Source organism: Atractosteus spatula, chromosome 22 (genome assembly GCF_055471065.1).
Source record: "Atractosteus spatula isolate fAtrSpa1 chromosome 22, fAtrSpa1.hap1, whole genome shotgun sequence".
Lineage (NCBI taxonomy): Eukaryota > Metazoa > Chordata > Actinopteri > Semionotiformes > Lepisosteidae > Atractosteus > Atractosteus spatula.
Window position 1 is genome coordinate 2,453,642 of NC_142727.1, and position 21,511 is coordinate 2,475,152.

Here is a 21,511-nt window from a genome sequence, read left to right on the forward strand (position 1 = left end):
CGTGGAGACCTGAGCGCAGACCCACCCGTGTACCGAGTGACCGCAGCTCCGCGGCGGATTCACAGGCGAGTCCGAGTCTCCTCTTCCTAAAGGCCGAGAGAGACCCGGTCAGGAAAGCGCAGCTTCAAGGCTCGTTTAGGACTGAAAACCACTTTCACAGGGGCTTCGTCTCTTACCGGTATCGACTCACTGTGCAGCTGCAGGTCCGGCTGGGTTTTCTTTCTCCGGAGCCGGTTTGCATGAAGACGCGCCGACCGCTCCGTTTAGCTTGAACTGGGGGAAACTGGTAACTCGAGTTACTGGTGACTGACCGCAGGTAACTGGAGCCAAGCCGTGTGAGACCCGGTGTGAAAACCGAAACCCGTGGTGTGACGAGAGAGAGAGAAACCGCTTACCTTACTCTCGAAACGCCGGCTGTCCTGTTGTAAAGGTTAAAGCGAGAGAGTTAAAAACATTTAAAATGCATTTCTCGTAGAAAACGTTGTTGCTTTTGTTGAAACCTATAAAAAAAATTTAATGCATGTTTTTTTTTTTTCCCCCGGCAGCCGAGCAAAGCGCCTGTACCGGGAGAGCAGCGGGGTACCAGCCGCCTCTCTCCCAGCCAGCGAGCCGCCGGAGTCCCCCCGCCTCCCCTCCCTCTGGCCGGGACCCCAGCCTGCACCGGCTTGGAGCACAGACCCGCCCCTATTTATAACGTGAACCCCCTGATGAGCGCGAAAAGGACGACAAAGGTAGCAAAATAAGAGACAGCGGGGACTGAGATGGAAATGTGTGGATACCTGCTTAATAACACTGCTGTATAGTGTAATTGTTTTATGTTTTATATCCTTAATTGCTGTAATAAACTGCTGTGAGTGTTAATTGGTTAATTGATTATTTTGGGGTCTGGGGTGTGGGAGGGTGGGGTACAGGGGTGTGGAGAACCGTGAATCGGGTCCCCCTGTGAGCAGCCACACCAAGCGGCTCGCAGCGCTACAGCCGTGGTCGGGGAGTCAGGAGCCGCTGGTGTGCGGCCTAGACTGCAGCCTCCATCCCCGGCCTCGATTAGAGCCCCGGCGCCTGAGGACACTCGCAGCCCGGTATGTGAAGGATGACGCTCCACGCTGCTGAGGGAACGCGTCCCGTCACCATGGTGACTGAGACAGGGGGCGTGGCTTAGTGTAAGGGCGGGGTTCAGTGTTAATAGTGTCCAATCAGCGTGTGGAAGAGGTTGGTGTAACAACAGCCAATCAGAAGAGCGCAAGTTGAGCTCGAGAGAAAAATATCAGCGGAGGTGACGGGTCTCGAACCCGGGGCTCCGGGGTGGAGATGTGTAGGAGTCGGGGTTTAGCTGAGTGAGCTATACTTCCTGCCAAATCTGGAGTAACTCCGCGGTCATACTTATCTGGCAAAATTCTGGTAAACGAAAAAAATAAAAAAAATAAAAACGTATCGCTCCTCTTCTTGCAATTCTAAAAGTAGTATCTCTGCTCATCTGCTGTTTCGGGTTTTACAAAACCTTTTCTTTCGGGGATTGAACCCAGGTTTGTATTAACCGCACATTAGTGTGGGGATTTGAACCCGGTCTCTCACCGCCCGCAGACCAGCGCGCTACACGACGAGCTACAGCGCCGCGCAGAAATACAGCGCCGCCAAATATAAAAGCTTTAAAACTGCGATTCACTCCCCGGCCGAGAGTAGGACCTCCTTCCGTAATAAAGACAGAGCAGAGAGCACAGCTGGACTGCAGGAGCCACTGCACAACTGCAGCTCACACGAAGTGAATTCATGATGTTTGTGAAGATTGTGAAGATTGAGGATAGTTGGAGCTGCGCTCAATCCTGCAGTGATCTGTAGCTGCTGTGATCCTGCACAGTGTTCAGAGGGGCTGTAAGTCCTGCAAAATTCACAGCACCCTGCTTCACTGTGAAAGGTGTTGCAGTGAGTCAGTGTGACTCCATCTGTTTGTATTGAGCAGCTCTGAGTTTGACAGTATGATGGAATTAGACTTCAATTCTAAATGAGGACAATCAGGCTTCACCTTTCCACTGTTCTCCATGAGAATCTCACCCCTTAAAAGGCACAGAGCTCATATCAGAAGTTCCCCCGAAACTCTTCGATATAATGACTAGCAGAGAGCTCTCTCATCACCACAAAGACCACAGTTTCCTTCACAGGCACTGGAAATAAAACCCAAGAGCATGGAAGAGGTGTTCACAACCTGATTTTAATTAAAGAACAAAAATAAGATAAAAACAAGTGACTAAAAGTTTGCTCAGGAGTGTTTTATTATGTTAAAACAGTACATTAGTGTAGTGAATTATCAGAATGAAGGAGTGAAGGAACAGTCAGCTGATATCGGTGTCCATTCCTGAGGCTGGTACAGATTCTCCAGAGACCGTCCCTGAGAAAATACCCACAGCAGTGTAGGAGCAGCTCAGACAGAGGGATCAAAGAGCACAGCACAGTTTACTACAACAGAGATCATCTCCTTTCAACACAACAACTGACAACACTATTCCACATCACGATGGCAATTACAAGATTGAACAGAGAGAGACAATACAAACATAACACACAGCAAACTGAAGAGATCCAGCAGAGACAAGTTTAAGATCTGCACAGGTATATAAAGCAATATATACTGTATATATATTTAACAGATATTCAAAACATTGTCTATGTCTATAAATATTCAATAACATTGCTGGAATATTTAACATTTAAATGTTTAGGGAATTATTTCTAAATAAAGATTAAATCAGAATCTGTATTCTCTCTTTATCTATTCTAGTGCTGAGAACAATCAATATTATAATGTAATAACTAAATCAACAAACACAAATCAACAGGTAATCTCTATCTGTCTTCTAGATCTCTCATGGACACAGTATAGAGCTACAGAGGAGAGAGACTGGAGCTAAACCAGCTGGTTACTGGTTAAACTGGACCAAACAAACACCTTTTCCCAGCTCTTCAGCAGCTGCTGATCAAAAACACCTGGATCATCTGCAGCCACACTGACCCCTCCAGGACCAGGACTGGACAGCCCTGCTGCAGACACACACTGACCCCTCCAGGACTGGACACCTCTTACTTACTTTATTGTCCCAGAGGGGAAAGCGTTTCTGCAGACAGGTAAAAGACACAACACAATACACAGCACATTTAACACAACAAGAGCCCATTCATAAAATGAACGATGAGAACAAATAAATAAAGTCAAATCTACCCTCAGTTCTCACAGCTTCTGTTAAAGACGAGCTCTTGTCCTGCCTACCTCCTTCCTCAGGGCTGTGGAGTGGACAGTGGACTGTCCAGCTGGTCCTCATGATCCTCACAGCTCAGGGACTCAGCCATTGGAAAGGTCTGAGCTTCAGTCTTGTTTCTCCAGTAACAGTTAGAAGACGCGCTCTGACACACGAGGTTTCACCATCATCGTCTTCTTCATCATCATCTTCATCTGCACGAAGGTTCACGATCACTGAGACTCAACGTGTCTGAAGCAGAAATAAAGTTTCCACAGCAACTCGTGTAACGTAGCGCCGTGATTTCATGTGCTCAGACGAACAAAATACGAGACAAACCGCAACAGTTTACAGCTACAGCACAAAAAGCCGCCTCGGATGTTTCACAAAGAAAAGCGACACCGATTAAATGTTACTTCTGGCTAAATAATAAAGCCTTACGGTTTCTTAAACGCAGAGGAACAACAACACATTTAAAATTCCCGCCCCTCTCCTGAATCTCGGAGTTTATTGGGGAACTGGTCCGAGACTCGTCTATAATTGGGAAAATTAACTGTCAATCAGCAATAACTCCCACTGACCAATCGCGACATCGCTGGGTTCAATCCAGTGATCTGATTGGCTGTGGATCTTCTTATTCATAAACAGAGAGTACAGACCCCAGTCACATGATCCGGGTGTTTAATACACACCAGACCCTCACTACTGCACTGTAAACCAGCCCTCCATAGACTCGTGTATCACCACCGCCGCCGTGTGGACAGTTATCGGAATCGACACCCCCTGCTGTAGCCTGATCAATAGGCTTCATTTTATTTCGAATTCACTGACACTGCGGGCTTTCTTACGTTTTCACTTTAACATTCAAAGACATCTCCGAAGTCCACATATTCAAACGTAAATTGTATTTTTGAAGGACGAGTAACAATAATGACAGTTTTGACTCTTAAACACGTTAATAACATGCATTACAATATAATTTAGTATTATACTCGTCAAACTTTAAAATTTATTTACAGGACTCCGTAACATAACCTATATCTAGTAGCCTTGAAAAAATAATCTAGGATACACATTTTAATGTTAAAGGATTAAGTGAACAATCAGTTCAATATAGAAGAAAGAAAACACAACGTTCAGCTCACACCTGAAGAAGGCTGGACAGCCGGAACGTTGTGTTTTCTTTCTTCTCTTTTCAGCAGGGAATAAGCCTATTACTTGTTCCTTTGCAGCCTACGCATGCTGACACGGCTACTCACCTGAACTACTTCAAATGTGGACATTTAAAGTTGCAGTAACACTGTGAAAAGCGATGTCAGAAGGTGACATTTCACAGTTCACATTTTTCTTCCTGCACCATTTCACCAACTTCCACCCGTCCCTCAAATATACGATTAACATATCTTCCACTACTCTTCCGTTTCTAGACATCCACTTGTCTATCAACTACCCCCGACTGTCCACTTCAGTTTATTACAAACCCACGGATTCACACAGCTACCTCCTGTACAGCTCATTTCACCCCAACCACACTAAAAACTCTCTTCCTTTTTCACAGTTCCTTAGGTTACGACGATTATGCAGCGACGACATCGACTTCGAGAACCAAGCCCTCGAAATGTACTCATTTTTCATCAACAGAGGATACCCCAGCAGTGTGATTGACAGGGCCCTTGCCCGAGCCAAAAACACCCCCCGGACCATCAACCCGATCAGGAACTCCCGTCGCAACAACCGCATTCCTCTGGTGCTTCCTTACCACCCTAACACACTTCCTATCCCCAGGACCATTAACCACAACTTTTCCATCCTACAGGATGATCCCTCCATTGGGGCCCTCTTTTCTGATCGCCCTATCATCTCATATCGCCGACCACCTAATCTGCGTAACCTCCTTGTTCACAGCTCCCTTGACCGCCCTCAACAACCATCCACACCAGGCACTTTCCCTTGCAACAGAGCTCGCTGTATCACCTGCAAATACACAGCCACCACCACACTCATTCAAGGCCCCTCAGGACAATTCCGGATCACCCAGACAGCATCTTGTACCTCCAGCAACCTTATTTACTGTATCTCTTGCAGTAAATGCCCAGCCATCTACATTGGAGAAACAGGAAGGAGACTCGGAGACCGTTTCAGAGAACACGTCAAGGCTGTAAAGATTAAAGATCTCTCCAAGCCCATTGTTTCTCATTTCACCTCTGACGGCCACGACCACTCTAATCTCTCCGTCTGTGTTCCCAAAGACGGTTTTCCAAACTCATACATCAGAAAGACCACCGAAACTAAAATTATTCTGCAGCTAGGATCACACCTTCTCCCTTCCCTTAATGACAGACTACTGTTCTTTTAAATTTTCTCCATTCATTGGAAGTTTCATTTCACACCTCTCTGCACCCATTCTGACTTCACACCTCTTGATTGGCCTCTCTTTCTGTCCCCTGCTCCCGTCTCTCACTCCTCCTCCCTCCCAACCTTTGTTCTCCCGCTACTTTACCTTTGCCTACTGCCCTGTCTCTCTCACACCTGAAGAAGGCTCCACGGCCGAAACGTTGTGTTCTCTTTCTTCTTTTTTTCAGCATGGAATAAACCTATTACTTGTTCCTTATTTCACAGTGTGGCCGCCAGGCGGAGACACTGCTACACGTGTCTATGGAGGCTGTTTTAATGAAGCCCTTTTCAGTTTCCAGCTGTGCTCCACTGACCGCGATGTCATCTGTATCCAGTCCAGCTCCTGGCCCTGAGCCTCAGTGACACAACAGACACCAGCTCCAGCCCAAGAGTCTCTGACTGACCCTCACCAGCTCTGAATGAGCCTCAGTGGGATGTTGTGCTGAAGGTGCCTGAACACTTGTCTCTCTCCCTCTGATCTTCCTGAACACGTTTTCATCAAGCTAACAGGTTCAGTGCAGTGTGCTGACTGAAATCATGTTATCATCACAAATTTTTTACTCTAGTGTCAGTTTTTGTGTTCTTCTCTTTGTCTTCAGATCACTTTTATTTCTTCCTCCATCACCTGCTGGTTCTGACACACTGGCTCTGTGGCTGGAAATGAACTTGTTTTCCACAGCAGTTTACCTGCAGATCTTTCAGCCACTATTCTGTTAACTGTGCTTCTCTGCCACAGTCCAGAACAGTTTGTCTGACTTATTTCACACACTCCTGGAGAAATCTGTCCCTGCCTGTCACACGTGTGTCTATTGATCTGTTTGGATCAGAGATCTGTCACTTTCCAGCTATGATTTTAAAAGTTGGAGGTCTGTGCCTCTCTTACACTCACTCTCATTCTATAATTTGCTGAAGGCTGTATTGATCCCTTTGTAATTGATCCTGTATTGATTATTGTGTCTAAACCCCTCTGTACATCTGTCAAACTCCCTGCGTCTCATTCCAGCTGTAACAGATACAACTCCTGTCTGAAACTGTGTATCGACACCCTTGTCTGTCTTTGCCTGCTTGAGTCCCTGCAGATCTCCCTCTGTGAGAATGTGACAATATTCCTCCCGCAGTCCCTGTCTGTCAGGCTGCCCTGAGACAGGACCGACCACAGTGTGGCGCCACTGCAGGCTTGCAGAACAGGACTCAGACTCTCCAGTGTCAAGAGCTGCACCTGTAGACACTGATTGTCTGAAGGGCTGATTGGACTGGGAGGATTTTCACATGGGATTGAGGTGTATAAAAGCTGTGTCAGAGGCTCAGGAAGGAGTAGCAGTGGGATTCAGGATAGACAGGTCATGGTAAGAAAGAGCAGTTGCTAGTCTTATGCTGTTTGGTGAAAGCCTTTTGGTGTTATTTGTGTTTTTCTTGTTTAAGCCTCTAAATGTATTTTTTTTTTATTGTCCTTTTGGTTTTACAGGTTTCATATTTTTTTTCTTTAGCAATGGGAATAGTGTTTAGTGTCACTTGAGTAGATTAGCAGGACTACAGCCCTAAACAGCACCAGCTGTCAGCAGCCAGTGGAGGCTGAGATTGATACTAACTGACCAGGCTGCTGCTTTTCCATGCAGGGCCTGATGTCTGTGACCAGGTCTCCCCTGGGGAGAGTCTCTCCTGCAACTTCCTGATTGGATACTGGGGTCCCAGACGCAGGAGCTGAAGTACTGCTGCAGGAAACACCCCAGCAGAGCAATCACCCCTGCACCCCAACCAGACTCTTCTCCACTTCCTGCGCAGCTCCTGTGATACCCAGGAGAACTGAGTCTCTTTTGCTTTGTGGAACTTGAAAATAGAAAACCAGTGTTCATTTAAAAAATGAAACCCCAATTCTCATATCCCCACACTTCTGGGCTCATGTGTGACTTTAGCTGGTGCTCTGTTGGCACTGTGCCTCTTCCCTCACCCAGATAAACCAATAAACCTGCCACCACAGCTCACAGGAATAGGGCAGCAGTTAATCATGGACGTGGTGTCATCAGCCCCTATGGGAGGAGAGGGCATCAATGACCTGGGGAAGGTCAGACCACATAGAGAGAGGAGCTGGGGGTCCAAGAGGAGGGAAGGGCTTCCTCAAGACCCTCTCGAGCAGAGGGGCTGCAGGTGTTGAGGTTGGGAGGGCAGGTGCCGCTGTGATCCTCAGACAGCGGTCAGCACAGCAACATGCCTCCGGCCAGTGGGGCGTTGGGTCAGGGAGAAGAGGGTTGTGCACCTTGGAAGAGAAGCCAGAATGAACTATTGAGGCAACGGCCTCCCCCACCGAGAGGAGGGGTGACACCTGACTGCTCCCCCAGGCCCCACAGACCCCCGAGCGGGACCACAATGTCTCCCAGCTCCGAGCCTCCTCCCTCAGGGCCACGGGGAGCTGGAGAGCCCCTGGAGCTCTTGACCTCTGATCCCTGGCAGACTCGGGTCTCACTGCAGCAGAACTCACTGCAGCAGAACACAGCCTGTGTGTGGACTTGGGGTCCCAGCTGCACCCCTGGACAGCCTCTGCGCTCCGACACCGGTGAAGTCACGGGCGGCTCGCAGAATTCAATTCAATGCAATTTATTTTAACATAGTGCCTTTCACAACAAGGTTGCCCCAAGGCACTTAACAAAACAAGTGACCGTACATGTTGTGAATACAGAACAGAAAAGACCAGAAGACAACGGAGGAGAGGAACCACAAACTCCTCAGTAAGGAAAAAAGAAACCTCTAGGGGTCCAAGGTCTACTGTCTGCCCAACCCCTAAATGCTAAAATTATACAATTAAAAAAGGGAGAAATGAATGAAGGTTTTAATCCATCCATCATGTCTTCTGTATGTCAGTACTCCATGCAGATCTCTGTAGACCAGCAAAATCCTCGTAATTTATAGCTACATCCACGATGTCTCTCTTGGATCCAAGGCAGTGATGCAGCATCCAAATCAGATGGTACCCAGCCCGGGCGCCATCCAGACATGGGGGGAGGAGAATAGGATAGTTTGATCAGAACAGATGTAGCTACCTGGTGGGCCAACACAGAGACACACAATGGCATGTACAGCAGCACCAGCAGCCATGGTTGCAGCAGGCTATAATGTAAGGTGTGAGCAGGCTAGGCTGAAGTAATAGGTCTTCAGTCTGGATTTGAATACTGAGATCGACTCAGCAACCTGAACATGGGCTTTCATAAGCGAGGGGCCCTGTATCTAAAGGCTTTACCTCCAACTGTTTTTTTATTAATGCACGGAATACGAAGAAGACCTGCATTCTGTGATCTTACCGGCTGACTTGGATGGTAAACATGAATAAGTTCCATTAGACAGACAGGTGCCTGACCTCGGAGAGCCCTGTAAGGAAGTAGAAGGATTTTGAAGTCCGCCCTGTATCTGACAGGAAGACGATGAAGAGAGCTAAGCATGGGGGTTATATTGGTCATACCTTCTGCTCCTAGTAACAATTCCAGCTGCTGCATTCTGAATTCGCTGTAAGGTGATGAAAGAGTGGTGGGTGCTCCCTGATAGTAGGGCTTTGCAGTAGTCTAACCTGCTGTATACAAGAGCATGTACAGTATTACTTTCTCTGTGTCTTGAGTGGAGAGAATCTGCCTTAGTTTTGCAATATTTCTTAATTGTAGGAAGCATGTTATCGATACTGTTTTAACATGAGAATTAAATGAGAGCCTTTAATATGATGCCTAGGTTACGTGCTGAGACTTTGAGGCAAATGTTTTAATCCTCTGAGTGAAGTTCTGAAGGTATAGTAGTCCTATCAGTATTGTTGCCTCCAACAGAACAGAACTGCAGAATTCCCGCACCACCTGGAATTGCAGCGGAGAACTTCCAACGGTTATTCTCACAGGCTTTTTATTCACCAACAAGAGGATACACACATAAAGCCTAAACACGACACAGCAATTGTCCTCCTCCATCTGACAGTGACATGCTTTTCCACGTGGTTAACTCTCTACACTGTGCCAGTACAGATGGAGGAAATCTAACTAGTCAGTAAAAACACAACAGACAGCTCGTAATCCAAACTGGAAGACTGGTTCATCTTCTTTCACCAAATGAAATCAGGTTTGAGTGAGGTTGTAAATCCAATCCAAGCTCACCAGTACAGGCTAAACTTCTCTGCCTGTAACCTGAGAGAAAGCTGCTCTTTTTCTTGACAGAAATCTCCCTCACAGCACTGATCCACTGTTCACATGTTGGGGGCTTTCCAGTAAACCCAGTTTCTTGTGATTGTTGTCTTACTGGCAGCTAAAGGAATACCTAGTATAGATCTACCCTTTACTTACAAGTAATCAAAAGTAAAACTACCCAAACACACCAGGGAGATGGGGAATAGCATGTTAAGGTTCACTATATTATCAAGGCTTCATGTAGAGGTTTCCTGTATTGTTGAATTTCCAGGGAGGACAGGATTATGTGTAAATGAGTCTCTACTTGCTCTCCACACAACCTCCCAACACTGTGAACTGCTTCCTTTTTGATGCGTTTGAACTTAAGGATGCATAAATAAATGTCAGGTTTTTCCAACAGAAGTTTCCTCAAATTTGTGAACTTGTTGAAATCTATATCTGTTCTTCAACTGATCTACAGTTTTGACCATTTTCTTTAAATATATTCTGCTGAATCTTCTCATCACACAATCAACATTATGCTCCAGTGCTGATATGAAGTTACTTGATGAGCAGCTATAAAGCTGTCAAGCAGTGTCTTACCTGGGCCTGTAAGTGGCTGCTTCATGAGATCTTCAGATGAGAGGGGTCGCTTCTCTCTGCCAGCACACCTGTCACACAGCGCTGGGTCACGACGCTGCACAGAGCCGGAGACACGGCTTCACCTGGGAGGAACATGAAGTCTTACCGAAGGCAGTCAGAGCTGTAACTTCAGAAGTCAGGGTGAAGAAAAAGAAAGGATTATGAACTGATAGTGAGGGCAGCATGCTGGTAGAGTGGCTAGCATTGCAACCTCACAGCACTGGGGCTCTGGGTTCAATCAGCCCACCTGGCAGTGCTGCAGCTCTGTGCAGTAATGTACTAATGTATACCCCAGCGGACTGGTACCTGTTGTTGCTCTGCAGTAATGTATACCCCAGTGGACTGGTTCCTGTTGGCTCTGTGCAGTAACGTATACCCCAGTGGACTGGTTCCTGTTGGCTCTGTGCAGTAATGTATACCCAGGGGGAACAACAGTACAGAGGGACACATTGTGCTCTCAGTGCCTATACTGTATCCCCCAACTCTTCTGACACAAACTACAGGACAGAAATCAGACCTAGACTCTCACTCCTCCCCAGACTATTCTGAGACTAACTACAGCACAGAATTCACAATTGGACACACCTCCTCTCACTCTTCCCCAAACTGTTCTAAAACAAAATACAGCACACACAAAAAGTCACAACTGGACTTTCAATCCCTCAGCCTATCCAAACACATCGTAGACAAACTACACTCAGGAAGCACAGCTGAACTCTCACCCCCAACTCACCCTGCCCAAACTCGTCTCAGATAAAATACAAATCAAACTCAGAAATCACAGCTCGCCATACTCTACTGAGAAAAACAACAGCACAGAAATCACAGCTGAACTCTCACACCCTCTCACCCTCCCCAATCTCTTCTGAGACAAACTACTGCACAGAAATTACAGTAGAACTCTTAATCCTCTCACGCCTCCCTAAACTCATCTGAGACCAACTACAGCACAGAAATCACAAGTACTCTTCCACTTCTCTCAACCTTCCCAAACTCGCCTGAGAAAAACTACAGCACAGAAATCACAGCTGTACTCACACTCCCCTCTCTGCCTGCCCAAACTCTTCTGAGAGCTGGACTCTCTTTCTTTTCACCCTACCCTAACTCTTCTGAGAAAAACTACAGCACAGAAATCACAAGTACAAATGTGTTGATCAGCTTTTCAGCAACAGTTAGTGGTCACATAAGATGTAGTCAAGCCATATTTCTGAGGTGAAAGAAAGAGGTTTTGACAATATGCTGTACCTGTGGGTCGAATGTCAAGCCTGAATCAAGTATCACCACCAAGTTTTTCAATATAGACTGAAGGTCAAGTACAGTACCATCTACAGACAGGGTTACAGCACTGGCTTTACAAAGTTGAAATCAGACACCAGAGAGGACTGGGGATATCTGGATAACATGTTTTTGTTTTGTTCTGGGGAGCTTTGCAATAACTGATACTGTGTCCGGCGCTTATGTCAGAGAAAGAAATTGCCTGCTGTTTGCAATATATTTTTTGGGCGTTTTCAATGCAAGGTTGTAATTCCAGGAAAGCTGAAATCAAAGCAATGAAATATTTATGCCCACCAAAAGGACTCAAAGAATGATAATACTTGTAAATAGTTAAACCCGAGCACAAGAACTGCACATTCTCACGGGTAGATTTGCGTATGAGGGTGTTGAAAACACCACCCCAGACAGGGATCTTCAACACTGCGCTGGGGCAAAGCCCTCAGAACTCTAGCAGAGAAGAGTGCAGATGAATGGGTTTGACGCAGTGATTTAAGAGCTGGGGCAGAGCTCTCTGACCTCTAATACCCACAAGGAACAGTGAGCTGGAATACCCTGGATAATCACTGTTCTCACTGTAATACCCTGGAACTGTGCTGCAGGACAAGAGCTAACCATCCGCATGAGGAACATATTTACCAGTGAAAACAGCCTGGGGAATACATTTTATATGACTGGAGAAAGGTTCCGAATATTTTTTTTGATGGTTTGGATATAATTAAATCTGTGCTTTTCTGAAACTTTGTAGCGTTCTGACAGGTAATTATTTGTTTTACGGAATACAGAAATGCATACAAATAGAATAGTTTCGGACTAACATCTAATCTTTCCGAATTTTACGAGCCCCCAGGACGTGAGAGCAGGGAAAGACACATAATCCCTTTACAGCAAAACATTCACATGCAAGTCTGTGAGCAAACTCTTGAAATCTTTCTTTTTAAAACGTTTACAGTCGATATAAAGACACTGCTCCTTTCTGGAATATCTGAACTGCATTTCGAGTTCGTCTCTTCCTCAGTCCTCTGCACCATTTCATATAGATTTTAAAACCAGTAAATCAAATGAGCAAATTAAATTCACTCCTTTAACTTGCGTTCCGTTTAATATTTATTAATGACCCGACAATAAAACCGCTATCAGACAGCAAGAAGAAATCATTTAACTCACCAGAGATCCACAGCTGAAATCGTGTGGACTGCAGTTCTTATTTTAAAGACATTTGCCTTGTTTTCCAGACAAGCGTGTCCTGTTTTTCTCCCCTTAGCGTGTCCCGATCCACTCTCTCCTGCTCCCTCTGCTGGACAGTCGTGGTCTCTGCACCCAGGGGCTCCGCCCTGGTTCAGCTGTAACCTTACAAACAGGGAGATACTTTTCTATCGGTCCTGTAACTGTTTCTCAGTCAAAGTGACTGCTTTTTCTCCCAAAAAGAATTCGAATATTTAATTATTTCTTTAAAAAAAAATTTCTCCCATATACAACCGTTTTTGTGCAATATATGCCAGGGACTTGTGCAATACATTTATATTTATATTGTGCAATACAACTTTTCTGTGTACTGTTCTGTTCTGGTTTGGTCTTTGTGTGTTCTGGACTATCAGTAACTCTTCTTAGTGCACTTCTCACTGCACTGGTTGTATTGTATTATTATTAATGTATCCTTCGTTACACTGTGCTGTGTTGACTGTGTTAAGCTGCTGTTGCACTGCAATTTCCCTCACGGGATCAATAAAGTATCTTTCGAAATAATATTTAAATGTTTTGCAGAGCCTTCACAGCATAGGGTCAGTTTAACATTTTTACTGGATGTGATTCATCTGTTTTCTATAGTAAAGACTTGTATAATAGTAATACCTAAACTCCACAGAAACATTTCAATATCCTACATTTTCAAAATATACTCCATCTCAAGATAAACAGCAACTTAAAACCTGAGACCCGTGTTTTGCTTCATTAAGATCCGAAATAATTGTTTCAGGTCAGACATGGAGGCTATTTTTTTGGTAGCTCGCCCGGTTTATACTGCCTAAAAACATGCGACCATATAATAACAGGATTTTGACGCAGTTGTAAATTTATAATCGTTAAAACACAAACTAAAAATAAAAAGGAGAAAACATGCAAGCGGACCTGGTTGAGACACGATCCCTCCTTCTCTGATTCGTGCAGCAGCAGAAACATTAACCTCTTCCCTGCCGGAGAGCCGATAGGCACGAACAGCACCGGTGTTCACGTTATTCGACGTGAAATCCCAATTAATTAGATATAATTAAGAAATTTCGGATAAAGTAATAACATGCGCGCACACATACAAAAAAAGGTAATGACTGCCCCTTCTCGACTCTGTGGGTGGCTCTTAAAAGAGCCTTTGGGTTCGCTGATCGGGGACGGGCGGGCCGGGTTTACTTGGAGCTGGTGTACTTGGTGACGGCCTTGGTGCCCTCGGACACGGCGTGCTTGGCCAGCTCTCCGGGCAGCAGCAGGCGCACGGCGGTCTGGATCTCCCGGGAGGTGATGGTGGAGCGCTTGTTGTAGTGCGCCAGGCGGGAGGCCTCGCCGGCGATGCGCTCGAAAATGTCGCTGACGAACGAGTTCATGATGCCCATGGCCTTCGACGAGATGCCGGTGTCCGGGTGCACCTGCTTCAGCACCTTGTACACGTAGATGGCGTAGCTCTCCTTCCTGGACCTCTTGCGCTTCTTGGTGCCCTTGCCGGCCGTCTTGGTTACGGCTTTCTTGGAGCCCTTCTTGGGAGCGGATTTCGCTGGTTCAGGCATCTTCACAAACTGCACTCTGTGAAAACAAGCTTGAGAGGTCTGGTCTCCTACAGCTCCTATTTATAGCGGCCGCACACAAACCAGCTCGCTCAGCACAGAAGCCGGCTCATTGGTCAGCGAGAGAGCTTCTCTCCTATTGGCTGCGCTCTCCGCCAATGAAATTCAAACGGCTGAGCGCCCGAGCCGCTCGCTCTGACTCCAGGCGCCTCTCTCTCCCCTCCGCCCGCGCACACAGGAACAAAGGGCCGTGTGATCCGTTTAGCACTACGTGCAGATTTTCTGAAATCCGACTCTCATTACGCTGATGTCCTCTACCCTAGAAAAAAATGTGATCGGCGTAAAACATGCTATTTGTGTAAACTTGGAGTCAAAGGGACTCCTGGTGATATTCTAGGCAACCTTAAAATCACCAACAGCTTTGTGGAGATTTTCTGAAATCCTACTCTCATTACTCAGCGATTTGTGTTAACGTGGGAGTCCAAAGCAGTTTTGGAGATATTGGATCATTTAATGCACTTAAACCCTTCCAAATATATATATATACATGAATCCTAAAAACCTAGATAAAGAGCGTAATTTGCAGGTTAACTGCAACAGGGTCTTGTATAGCAGCGCATTTGAGCTTTGGCACTGCTTTCAAATGAGTCCGAGCTCACGAACCCTTCCTACAGAATGAGTGTAACGAGAAGGGCTCTTGGCGAATGAAGTGGAACTCAAGCGCTCCGTGCGCCTTCCTCTCGTCCTCCTGCTGAGCAGCCCGCTTCCTTTCTTAAAACCCATAAAGCGTGCGTGAGAAACAAAACGTTTGGAAGCTGAACCCCATTCGGTTCCCATGACCTCATTGCAATTTTCTACCATTTTGAACACGTCTAATGGGCGCGCTGTAAATGTCTTATTGAAAGAAGCGCAAAGCATGTAGCACTGCGAGTGATGGGGATGAAAACTATGGGCAGGGAAACGTGTTTCATCACGTAACGTTATTCCATTAGCTACCAGATTCACCTACAGCTCGCTCTGTACTGTGCATTACGGCAGGATAATCAACCTGGTCTGCGATTACATTTCGGGCCGCACTTTTGAAGTATAATTTCATTCTACAGAGAAACACAAAGATTTCAGCTCTCTTGTGAGAAGGTGGGTGGCTCTTAAAAGAGCCTTTGGGTTGATACGGCGGGGTCCGGTCCGGCAGTGCAGCTCCGCTCCTGTTCAGCCTCCGAAGCCGTACAGGGTGCGGCCCTGGCGCTTCAGCGCGTACACCACGTCCATAGCGGTGACGGTCTTCCTCTTGGCGTGCTCGGTGTAGGTGACGGCGTCGCGGATGACATTCTCCAGAAACACCTTCAGCACCCCGCGGGTCTCCTCGTAGATCAGCCCGGAGATCCGCTTCACTCCCCCACGGCGAGCCAGGCGGCGGATGGCGGGCTTGGTGATTCCCTGGATGTTGTCGCGGAGAACCTTGCGGTGACGCTTAGCGCCTCCTTTCCCGAGTCCTTTTCCGCCTTTACCTCTTCCAGACATCTTCAAATTATCAGCTGTGAACACGACACACACTGCTGGGCTGCAGCCGCGGCGCTTCTCTTTTCAAGCCTGAGAGCGGACCTGCTTGAGACCGGAGGCGCACTGACACACGAGCCCGCCTCCTCTCCGACCGCAGCAGCAGCCCAGACTGCACATGAACCCCTTCCCTGCCGTGAGCTCTCTCCCGCAGCAGCGCTGCAGAGGACAGACCTCGAGTATTCAATGTTTATGTTGATGCGACCCGCGGTGCTGTAATATTCTCGTGTAGATTTAGATCTAATTCCGCGCACAACACAAAAACACAGAATTCGGAATGGAAAATGTAGTGTACTACTGTGTATGAGGGTCATGAATAGCTGACATTAAGCATTCATCGTTGAAGAAGTACATATTTCGTTCTCCACCCCTTTTGTAGCATTGAATAAACAATCCAGCTGTTAAAAATGCCAAAAAGATTTTATATAAGGACGTCTTATAAACGCTTAAAACGAAATGTTCCACCTAAAGTAACTGACTGTATACACGTTCTTAAATAATGTCATTGAAATCTCTATCACAAGTACAGTCTATACAGTGTACTACTGTGCATGAGGGTCATGAATAACTGACAGGTTTTGAAGGCACTAATCATTGTAGAAGAACATATGTCGTTCTCTACCCCTTTCTATCATTGCATAGGCAATGCAGCTGTTAAAAAGTTAAGAAATGTTTCAAAAAGTACGTCTTTTGAAACTGGAAATGTTCCACCTAAAGGACCAGTGTATAAATGTTTTTAAATCATGTCATTGCAAACTGTATCACATGTACCGTTGGAGTTTCACGGCTAGTTAACAGCCGTCGCTGCCGCTGGTAGTGGTCCTACTTTACTGCAGTAGAAATAATCGCTTCTTTTGTGGGGATTAAGCAGCCGCTTGTGAACAAACACCAAAATTAAGGGTATGGGGCTTTAACGGTGATCATCCTTGTATTATTACAATTCTCATGCACTTAAAACTCTTTCAAATTTAGATACGCGAATGCTGAAAAACCAGAGCAGAAGGGGTGACGTATTTTGCTGGTTATCTGCAGCGCAGCGTCGTTGTGAACGAATGGGCTTTTAACAATATAGGGGAGACAACTACTTCTATGTACTGATTTCACTTATTAGCTAAACGAAATTTGTGTGTCGTTTAGACCATAATGGAAATATTCAACCCTCTCGAGTGTTGTGGTGGCTCTGAAAAGAGCCTTTGTGTTCAAGGGGAAAGATCCTGCAGCGGGCGGTCCGTGTCTAAGCGCGCTCCCCGCGGATGCGGCGGGCCAGCTGGATGTCTTTGGGCATGATGGTCACCCTCTTGGCGTGGATGGCGCACAGGTTGGTGTCCTCGAAGAGCCCCACCAGGTAAGCCTCGCTGGCCTCCTGCAGAGCCATGACGGCGGAGCTCTGGAAGCGCAGGTCGGTCTTGAAGTCCTGGGCGATCTCTCTCACCAGGCGCTGGAAAGGCAGCTTGCGGATCAGCAGCTCGGTGGACTTCTGGTAGCGGCGGATCTCCCGCAGAGCCACGGTGCCGGGCCTGTAGCGGTGGGGCTTCTTCACGCCGCCGGTGGCGGGGGCGCTCTTGCGGGCAGCCTTGGTGGCCAGCTGCTTCCTGGGCGCCTTGCCGCCGGTGGACTTGCGAGCGGTCTGTTTGGTTCTCGCCATCCTCCTCGCTGCTCTTCACAATCAGCACTGTAGTGAGAGGTGCTGCCGGCACTCGGGTTTATATGCGCAGGCAGCCCCGTCCTGATTGGCTGAACGGCCCCGGGACCCTCTCGCTGATTGGATCGTTTGAGAAGGAGCGCGCAGTTCATACACCCTCTCCAATCCTCTTTGTTTGACCAAGTCAAAGTATAAAGGCGTTTTTATACCTAGAAATTAATAACCTGCAAGAACCTTGATTTCTTTCAACTATGATAAAGTAGGACAAGAATATACTTCCATTAAATGATGAAATAGTATAATCCTACTGTAATGAAGTTAAATCAAACACATGTTACAGTGTAAAAGCGCATCCTGTGACTCAGGGGAGGAGTGCTGTGCTGAGGGACCCCGATTTCTGTTCAACTCTACAGCTCGGGGTTAAAAGCTCGTTCTACAATAATATAAATATGATAGAATAATGTGAATGAAGAGAACAATATCCTAAACCCCATTACAAGTACTATAGGGAACCCAGTTTGTTCTGCTCGGTTTATAATTAAAAGGTGAAAATCTACTTGAACGAACCGAACAAAGAAAATGATCGTATGAACCGTATTGGGAGCGCAACAGAAATCGCTCGTCCACACAGCGGCTGTGATTCGGAGCCACAGACACCACTGAGGAACAGAACACGTGCACCGACCTATTTACAAATACTGCAATTCTTCTACTAAAAAACAACAGAAATCGCTCTTTTCAAGAGACTGTGGGTGGCTCTTAAAAGAGCCTTTGTGTTCGGGGTCAGTCGGGGTCTCTGCCGGGCTGTTTACTTGCTCTTGACCGGCTTCTCGGTCTTCTTGGGCAGCAGCACCGCCTGGATGTTGGGCAGCACGCCGCCCTGCGCGATGGTCACGCCGCCCAGCAGCTTGTTCAGCTCCTCGTCGTTGCGGACGGCGAGCTGCAGGTGCCGGGGGATGATGCGGGTCTTCTTGTTGTCCCGGGCGGCGTTACCAGCCAGCTCCAGGATCTCGGCGGTCAGGTACTCCAGCACGGCAGCCAGATACACCGGGGCTCCGGCACCGACCCGCTCGGCATAGTTTCCCTTGCGCAGCAGCCGGTGGACACGGCCCACAGGAAACTGCAGTCCGGCCCTGGAAGAGCGAGTCTTGGCCTTGGCTCTAGCCTTACCGCCGGTCTTTCCTCTGCCGCTCATCTTGCAGTATCAAGCTTGTTTGAAGAAATCCACCCACAATGATCACAACTTGTCTGCCGCCCCACTTTTGAATAGTCGCGGCTGAATTTGATTGGTTGGACGGGAACAAGCTCTCCACCCAATCAGAGATCAGTGTTGCCACCCAGCGCTCTCGGTCTCGACCAATCAACAGGCAGGAGGGAAATTCGGAATCTGAACACAGAGCGCGGCTCTGCTGCCGAGCGAAGATAAATATTTGTTTTTCAGTTTCAAGCTTATTATCATTATTCTCGTACACAGGTATATGGAATAGCGAAATGCTATTTAGCTAGCTCTCAGACGATAAGTGGTAAAAAACAACACAATTACATGACAAAAGAAAGAGACAACAGGCCATGTGCAGAACAACAGGCGATTAGCAAAACTTTGCTTAATCGGTCATTTTCATGCTTTAGAAAATGTATATTTTAGTGTATTTCACCACCATCTGACTCTCAGTGACCATGTCTTAACACGCTACCTTGAGTGGAATTAAGCTCAACTCCCATAAGAATCTGGATCACCCGCCTGCGAGGGCTCAGTATTGAAAAGTCACCATTATCGCTATGATAGTGATCAAGTTGTCACGTTGCGCCTTTTCACAAGTCCGCTATAGCTGCGAGACTAGCAGTCACGAATTGCAAGTCACACACTAATGAATACCTACGTGCAATGTAACAGTGTAACATTTCACCTCATTGTTGGTGATGAGATGAAAGGAGTCGCAGTGTTGTTCAGTGACGATTAGAAAGTTTCATTCTTAACGAAAAGGCCCCCTTATAATTCTACAAAACCTTCCCTATGCACCCAGTATTTACAATAGTATTTACATTTGAACAATATTTTACTCAATTCGACTAAATATCGCATTTCAGTTTCAAGAAAAATGTACTTTAAACGCTAAAACTCAATCCCCCCCATTGTGTAAATTAACTATCCCCCCCGACATCGAGCGAACCGGCGCTTTCAGGCGGTGAAAAGGGAAAGTCTGCGCTCTCTCTCGGAAGGGCTGGTGGCTCTTAGAAGAGCCTTTGGGTTTGGAGGAAATTAACTCGGGGGTCGATCGCTCACTTCTTCTTGGGAGCCGCTTTCTTAGCTTTGGCCGTCTTGGGTTTGGCCACCTTGGGCTTCGCTGCCTTGGCTTTCTTCGGGCTCTTCGCCTTCTTAGGCGCCGCGGGCTTCTTGGCCTTCTTGGGGCTCTTGGTCGCCTTCTTGGCCGCTGCGGGCTTCGCGGCTTTCTTGGGCGACTTCTTGGCGGCCGCCGGCTTCTTGGGCGCCGCCTTCTTGGGCTTCTTGGCGGCCGCTGGCTTCTTAGCCGCTGCGGGTTTCTTGGCCGCCGGCTTCTTGGCTTTGGCGGCGGCGGCGGCGGCTTTCTTCACGGGCTTGGTCTTGGTCTCCGCCTGCTTCTTGTTGAGCTTGAAGGAGCCCGAGGCGCCGGTGCCCTTGGTCTGCACCAGGGTGCCCTTGGTCACCAGGCTCTTGATGGCCAGCTTGACGCGGGAGTTGTTCTTCTCCACGTCGTAGTCGCAGGCCGCCAGGGACTTCTTCAGGGCGGCCAGGGACACGCCGCTGCGCTCCTTGGAGGCGGACACGGCCTTCAGGATGAGCTCTCCCACGCTGGGGCCCGCTTTCTTGGGCTTGGCGGCGCTCTTCTTCTTGGGCGCCTTGGCCGGCGCGGCGGCGGGGGCCGGAGCGACTTCTTCTGCCATCGCTGCGTCTCTGTCTGCTGTCGGACTGTCTGCGGCTCCGCGCGCAGGCGGGACTTCAAGGCCGCATGAGAACCGTGGAGACTCAACCGCTGCTGCTGCAGCTCCGCTCCGCACAGCCCGCTCGCACTTGTGTTTTCTCCGCGCACAAAACTGCCCCGTAATCCTCACAACTACACCGAAACGAGTACAAAAGATGCAAAATGCAGAGGAAACCCCCTGTTCTTTAATATGCAGTTGACTTACAGATTTTTCTGTATGATAATATTGACAGAATTGCCCAAACTCCAACAACAGCGCACACGAAAGGCGGTGCTCACCCGGCACTTTGTCGTCTATTTCTAAAATAAATGTACTTAAACCTTCAGTAAAGACAAAAACAAGGTGTAAATAATACAGTTGAGACAGAAGGTCATGTAACACAATAAGAATACATTTTGAATTAGTAAAAACAGATTATTTATTTCTCCCTATGTTCAGTGTCATTAACACACTACCGGACTCGCTGTTTCTAAGAAGGAGCCGGATAAGTTTTGTCAAACAAGACAGTTTTATCCCCGTGAAATTGGGAGTATTTCGAGTTTCTCCACCGATACGCTTTTATAAAATGCTGAACAAGCGTATTCTGTCGCTTTGTTTATCTCATAAATTTCCAAATCCGTTATTTCAATGGCGGTTCTTCAATAGGGTTTTAATAAAGACCGCGACTCTCTACCGTCAATACCAACATCCAGATAAGAGCTGCGAGGCAGCAGTTTTAGAAGCAACACTAGCATTGCTTTATTTCAAAACGATTATTTATTGATAATATTAAATAGAAGACCTTTACCAATACTGAATTATCCACACAGACTGTAGAAACATCCTGAGTTTATGTATTCAGCTGCTCTGAAGAAACCAGCTGTTCCGTCTCTTCCTTCAGTATGTTATGCAAGAGGCAAACGGGAAAATCTG

General features: G+C 47.2%; 4 protein-coding genes and 1 pseudogene across 4 annotated transcripts; all 5 read right to left on the reverse strand.

Annotated features, from left to right (window-relative positions):
* Positions 1-8,473: 8,473 nt before the first annotated feature.
* On the reverse strand, positions 8,474-14,442 carry LOC148816523 (histone H2B-like). The gene is made up of 3 exons (XM_088939716.1): positions 14,072-14,442; positions 12,834-13,018; positions 8,474-8,598 (listed from the first exon to the last, which is right to left on the reverse strand). Exons 1-3 carry the CDS (start codon positions 14,440-14,442, stop codon positions 8,474-8,476), a joined length of 681 nt encoding a protein of 226 aa, XP_088795842.1.
* A 1,206-nt stretch (positions 14,443-15,648) lies between these two features.
* Positions 15,649-15,960, reverse strand: LOC148816524 (histone H4). The gene has a single exon (XM_088939860.1). It carries the CDS (start codon positions 15,958-15,960, stop codon positions 15,649-15,651), a length of 312 nt encoding a protein of 103 aa, XP_088795986.1.
* A 1,270-nt stretch (positions 15,961-17,230) lies between these two features.
* Positions 17,231-17,933, reverse strand: LOC148816525 (histone H3). Its single transcript, XM_088939720.1, has 2 exons — positions 17,905-17,933; positions 17,231-17,654 (listed from the first exon to the last, which is right to left on the reverse strand). Exon 2 carries the CDS (start codon positions 17,639-17,641, stop codon positions 17,231-17,233), a length of 411 nt encoding a protein of 136 aa, XP_088795846.1. The 5' UTR covers positions 17,642-17,654; positions 17,905-17,933.
* Positions 17,934-18,446: 513 nt separating this feature from the next.
* On the reverse strand, positions 18,447-18,833 carry LOC148816526 (histone H2A). Its single transcript, XM_088939718.1, has one exon. It carries the CDS (start codon positions 18,831-18,833, stop codon positions 18,447-18,449), a length of 387 nt encoding a protein of 128 aa, XP_088795844.1.
* Positions 18,834-19,827: 994 nt separating this feature from the next.
* Positions 19,828-20,574, reverse strand: LOC148816527 (histone H1 pseudogene; annotated as a pseudogene).
* Positions 20,575-21,511: the final 937 nt, after the last annotated feature.

Excerpts from the sequence above, each read along its gene's own strand:
- LOC148816523 (XM_088939716.1), bottom strand. The coding sequence starts at position 14,442 with ATGCCTGAACCAGCGAAATCCGCTCCCAAGAAGGGCTCCAAGAAAGCC. Across the intron at positions 13,019-14,071 it reads ACCAAGTACACCAGCTCCAA|GTTACAGCTGAACCAGGGCG; the intron begins GTAAACCCGGCC and ends CCTGTTTGTAAG. Across the intron at positions 8,599-12,833 it reads TTCAGCTGTGGATCTCTGGT|GCCCGGGCTGGGTACCATCT; the intron begins GAGTTAAATGAT and ends TGTCTGGATGGC.
- LOC148816524 (XM_088939860.1), bottom strand. The coding sequence starts at position 15,960 with ATGTCTGGAAGAGGTAAAGGCGGAAAAGGACTCGGGAAAGGAGGCGCT.
- LOC148816525 (XM_088939720.1), bottom strand. The coding sequence starts at position 17,641 with ATGGCGAGAACCAAACAGACCGCTCGCAAGTCCACCGGCGGCAAGGCG.
- LOC148816526 (XM_088939718.1), bottom strand. The coding sequence starts at position 18,833 with ATGAGCGGCAGAGGAAAGACCGGCGGTAAGGCTAGAGCCAAGGCCAAG.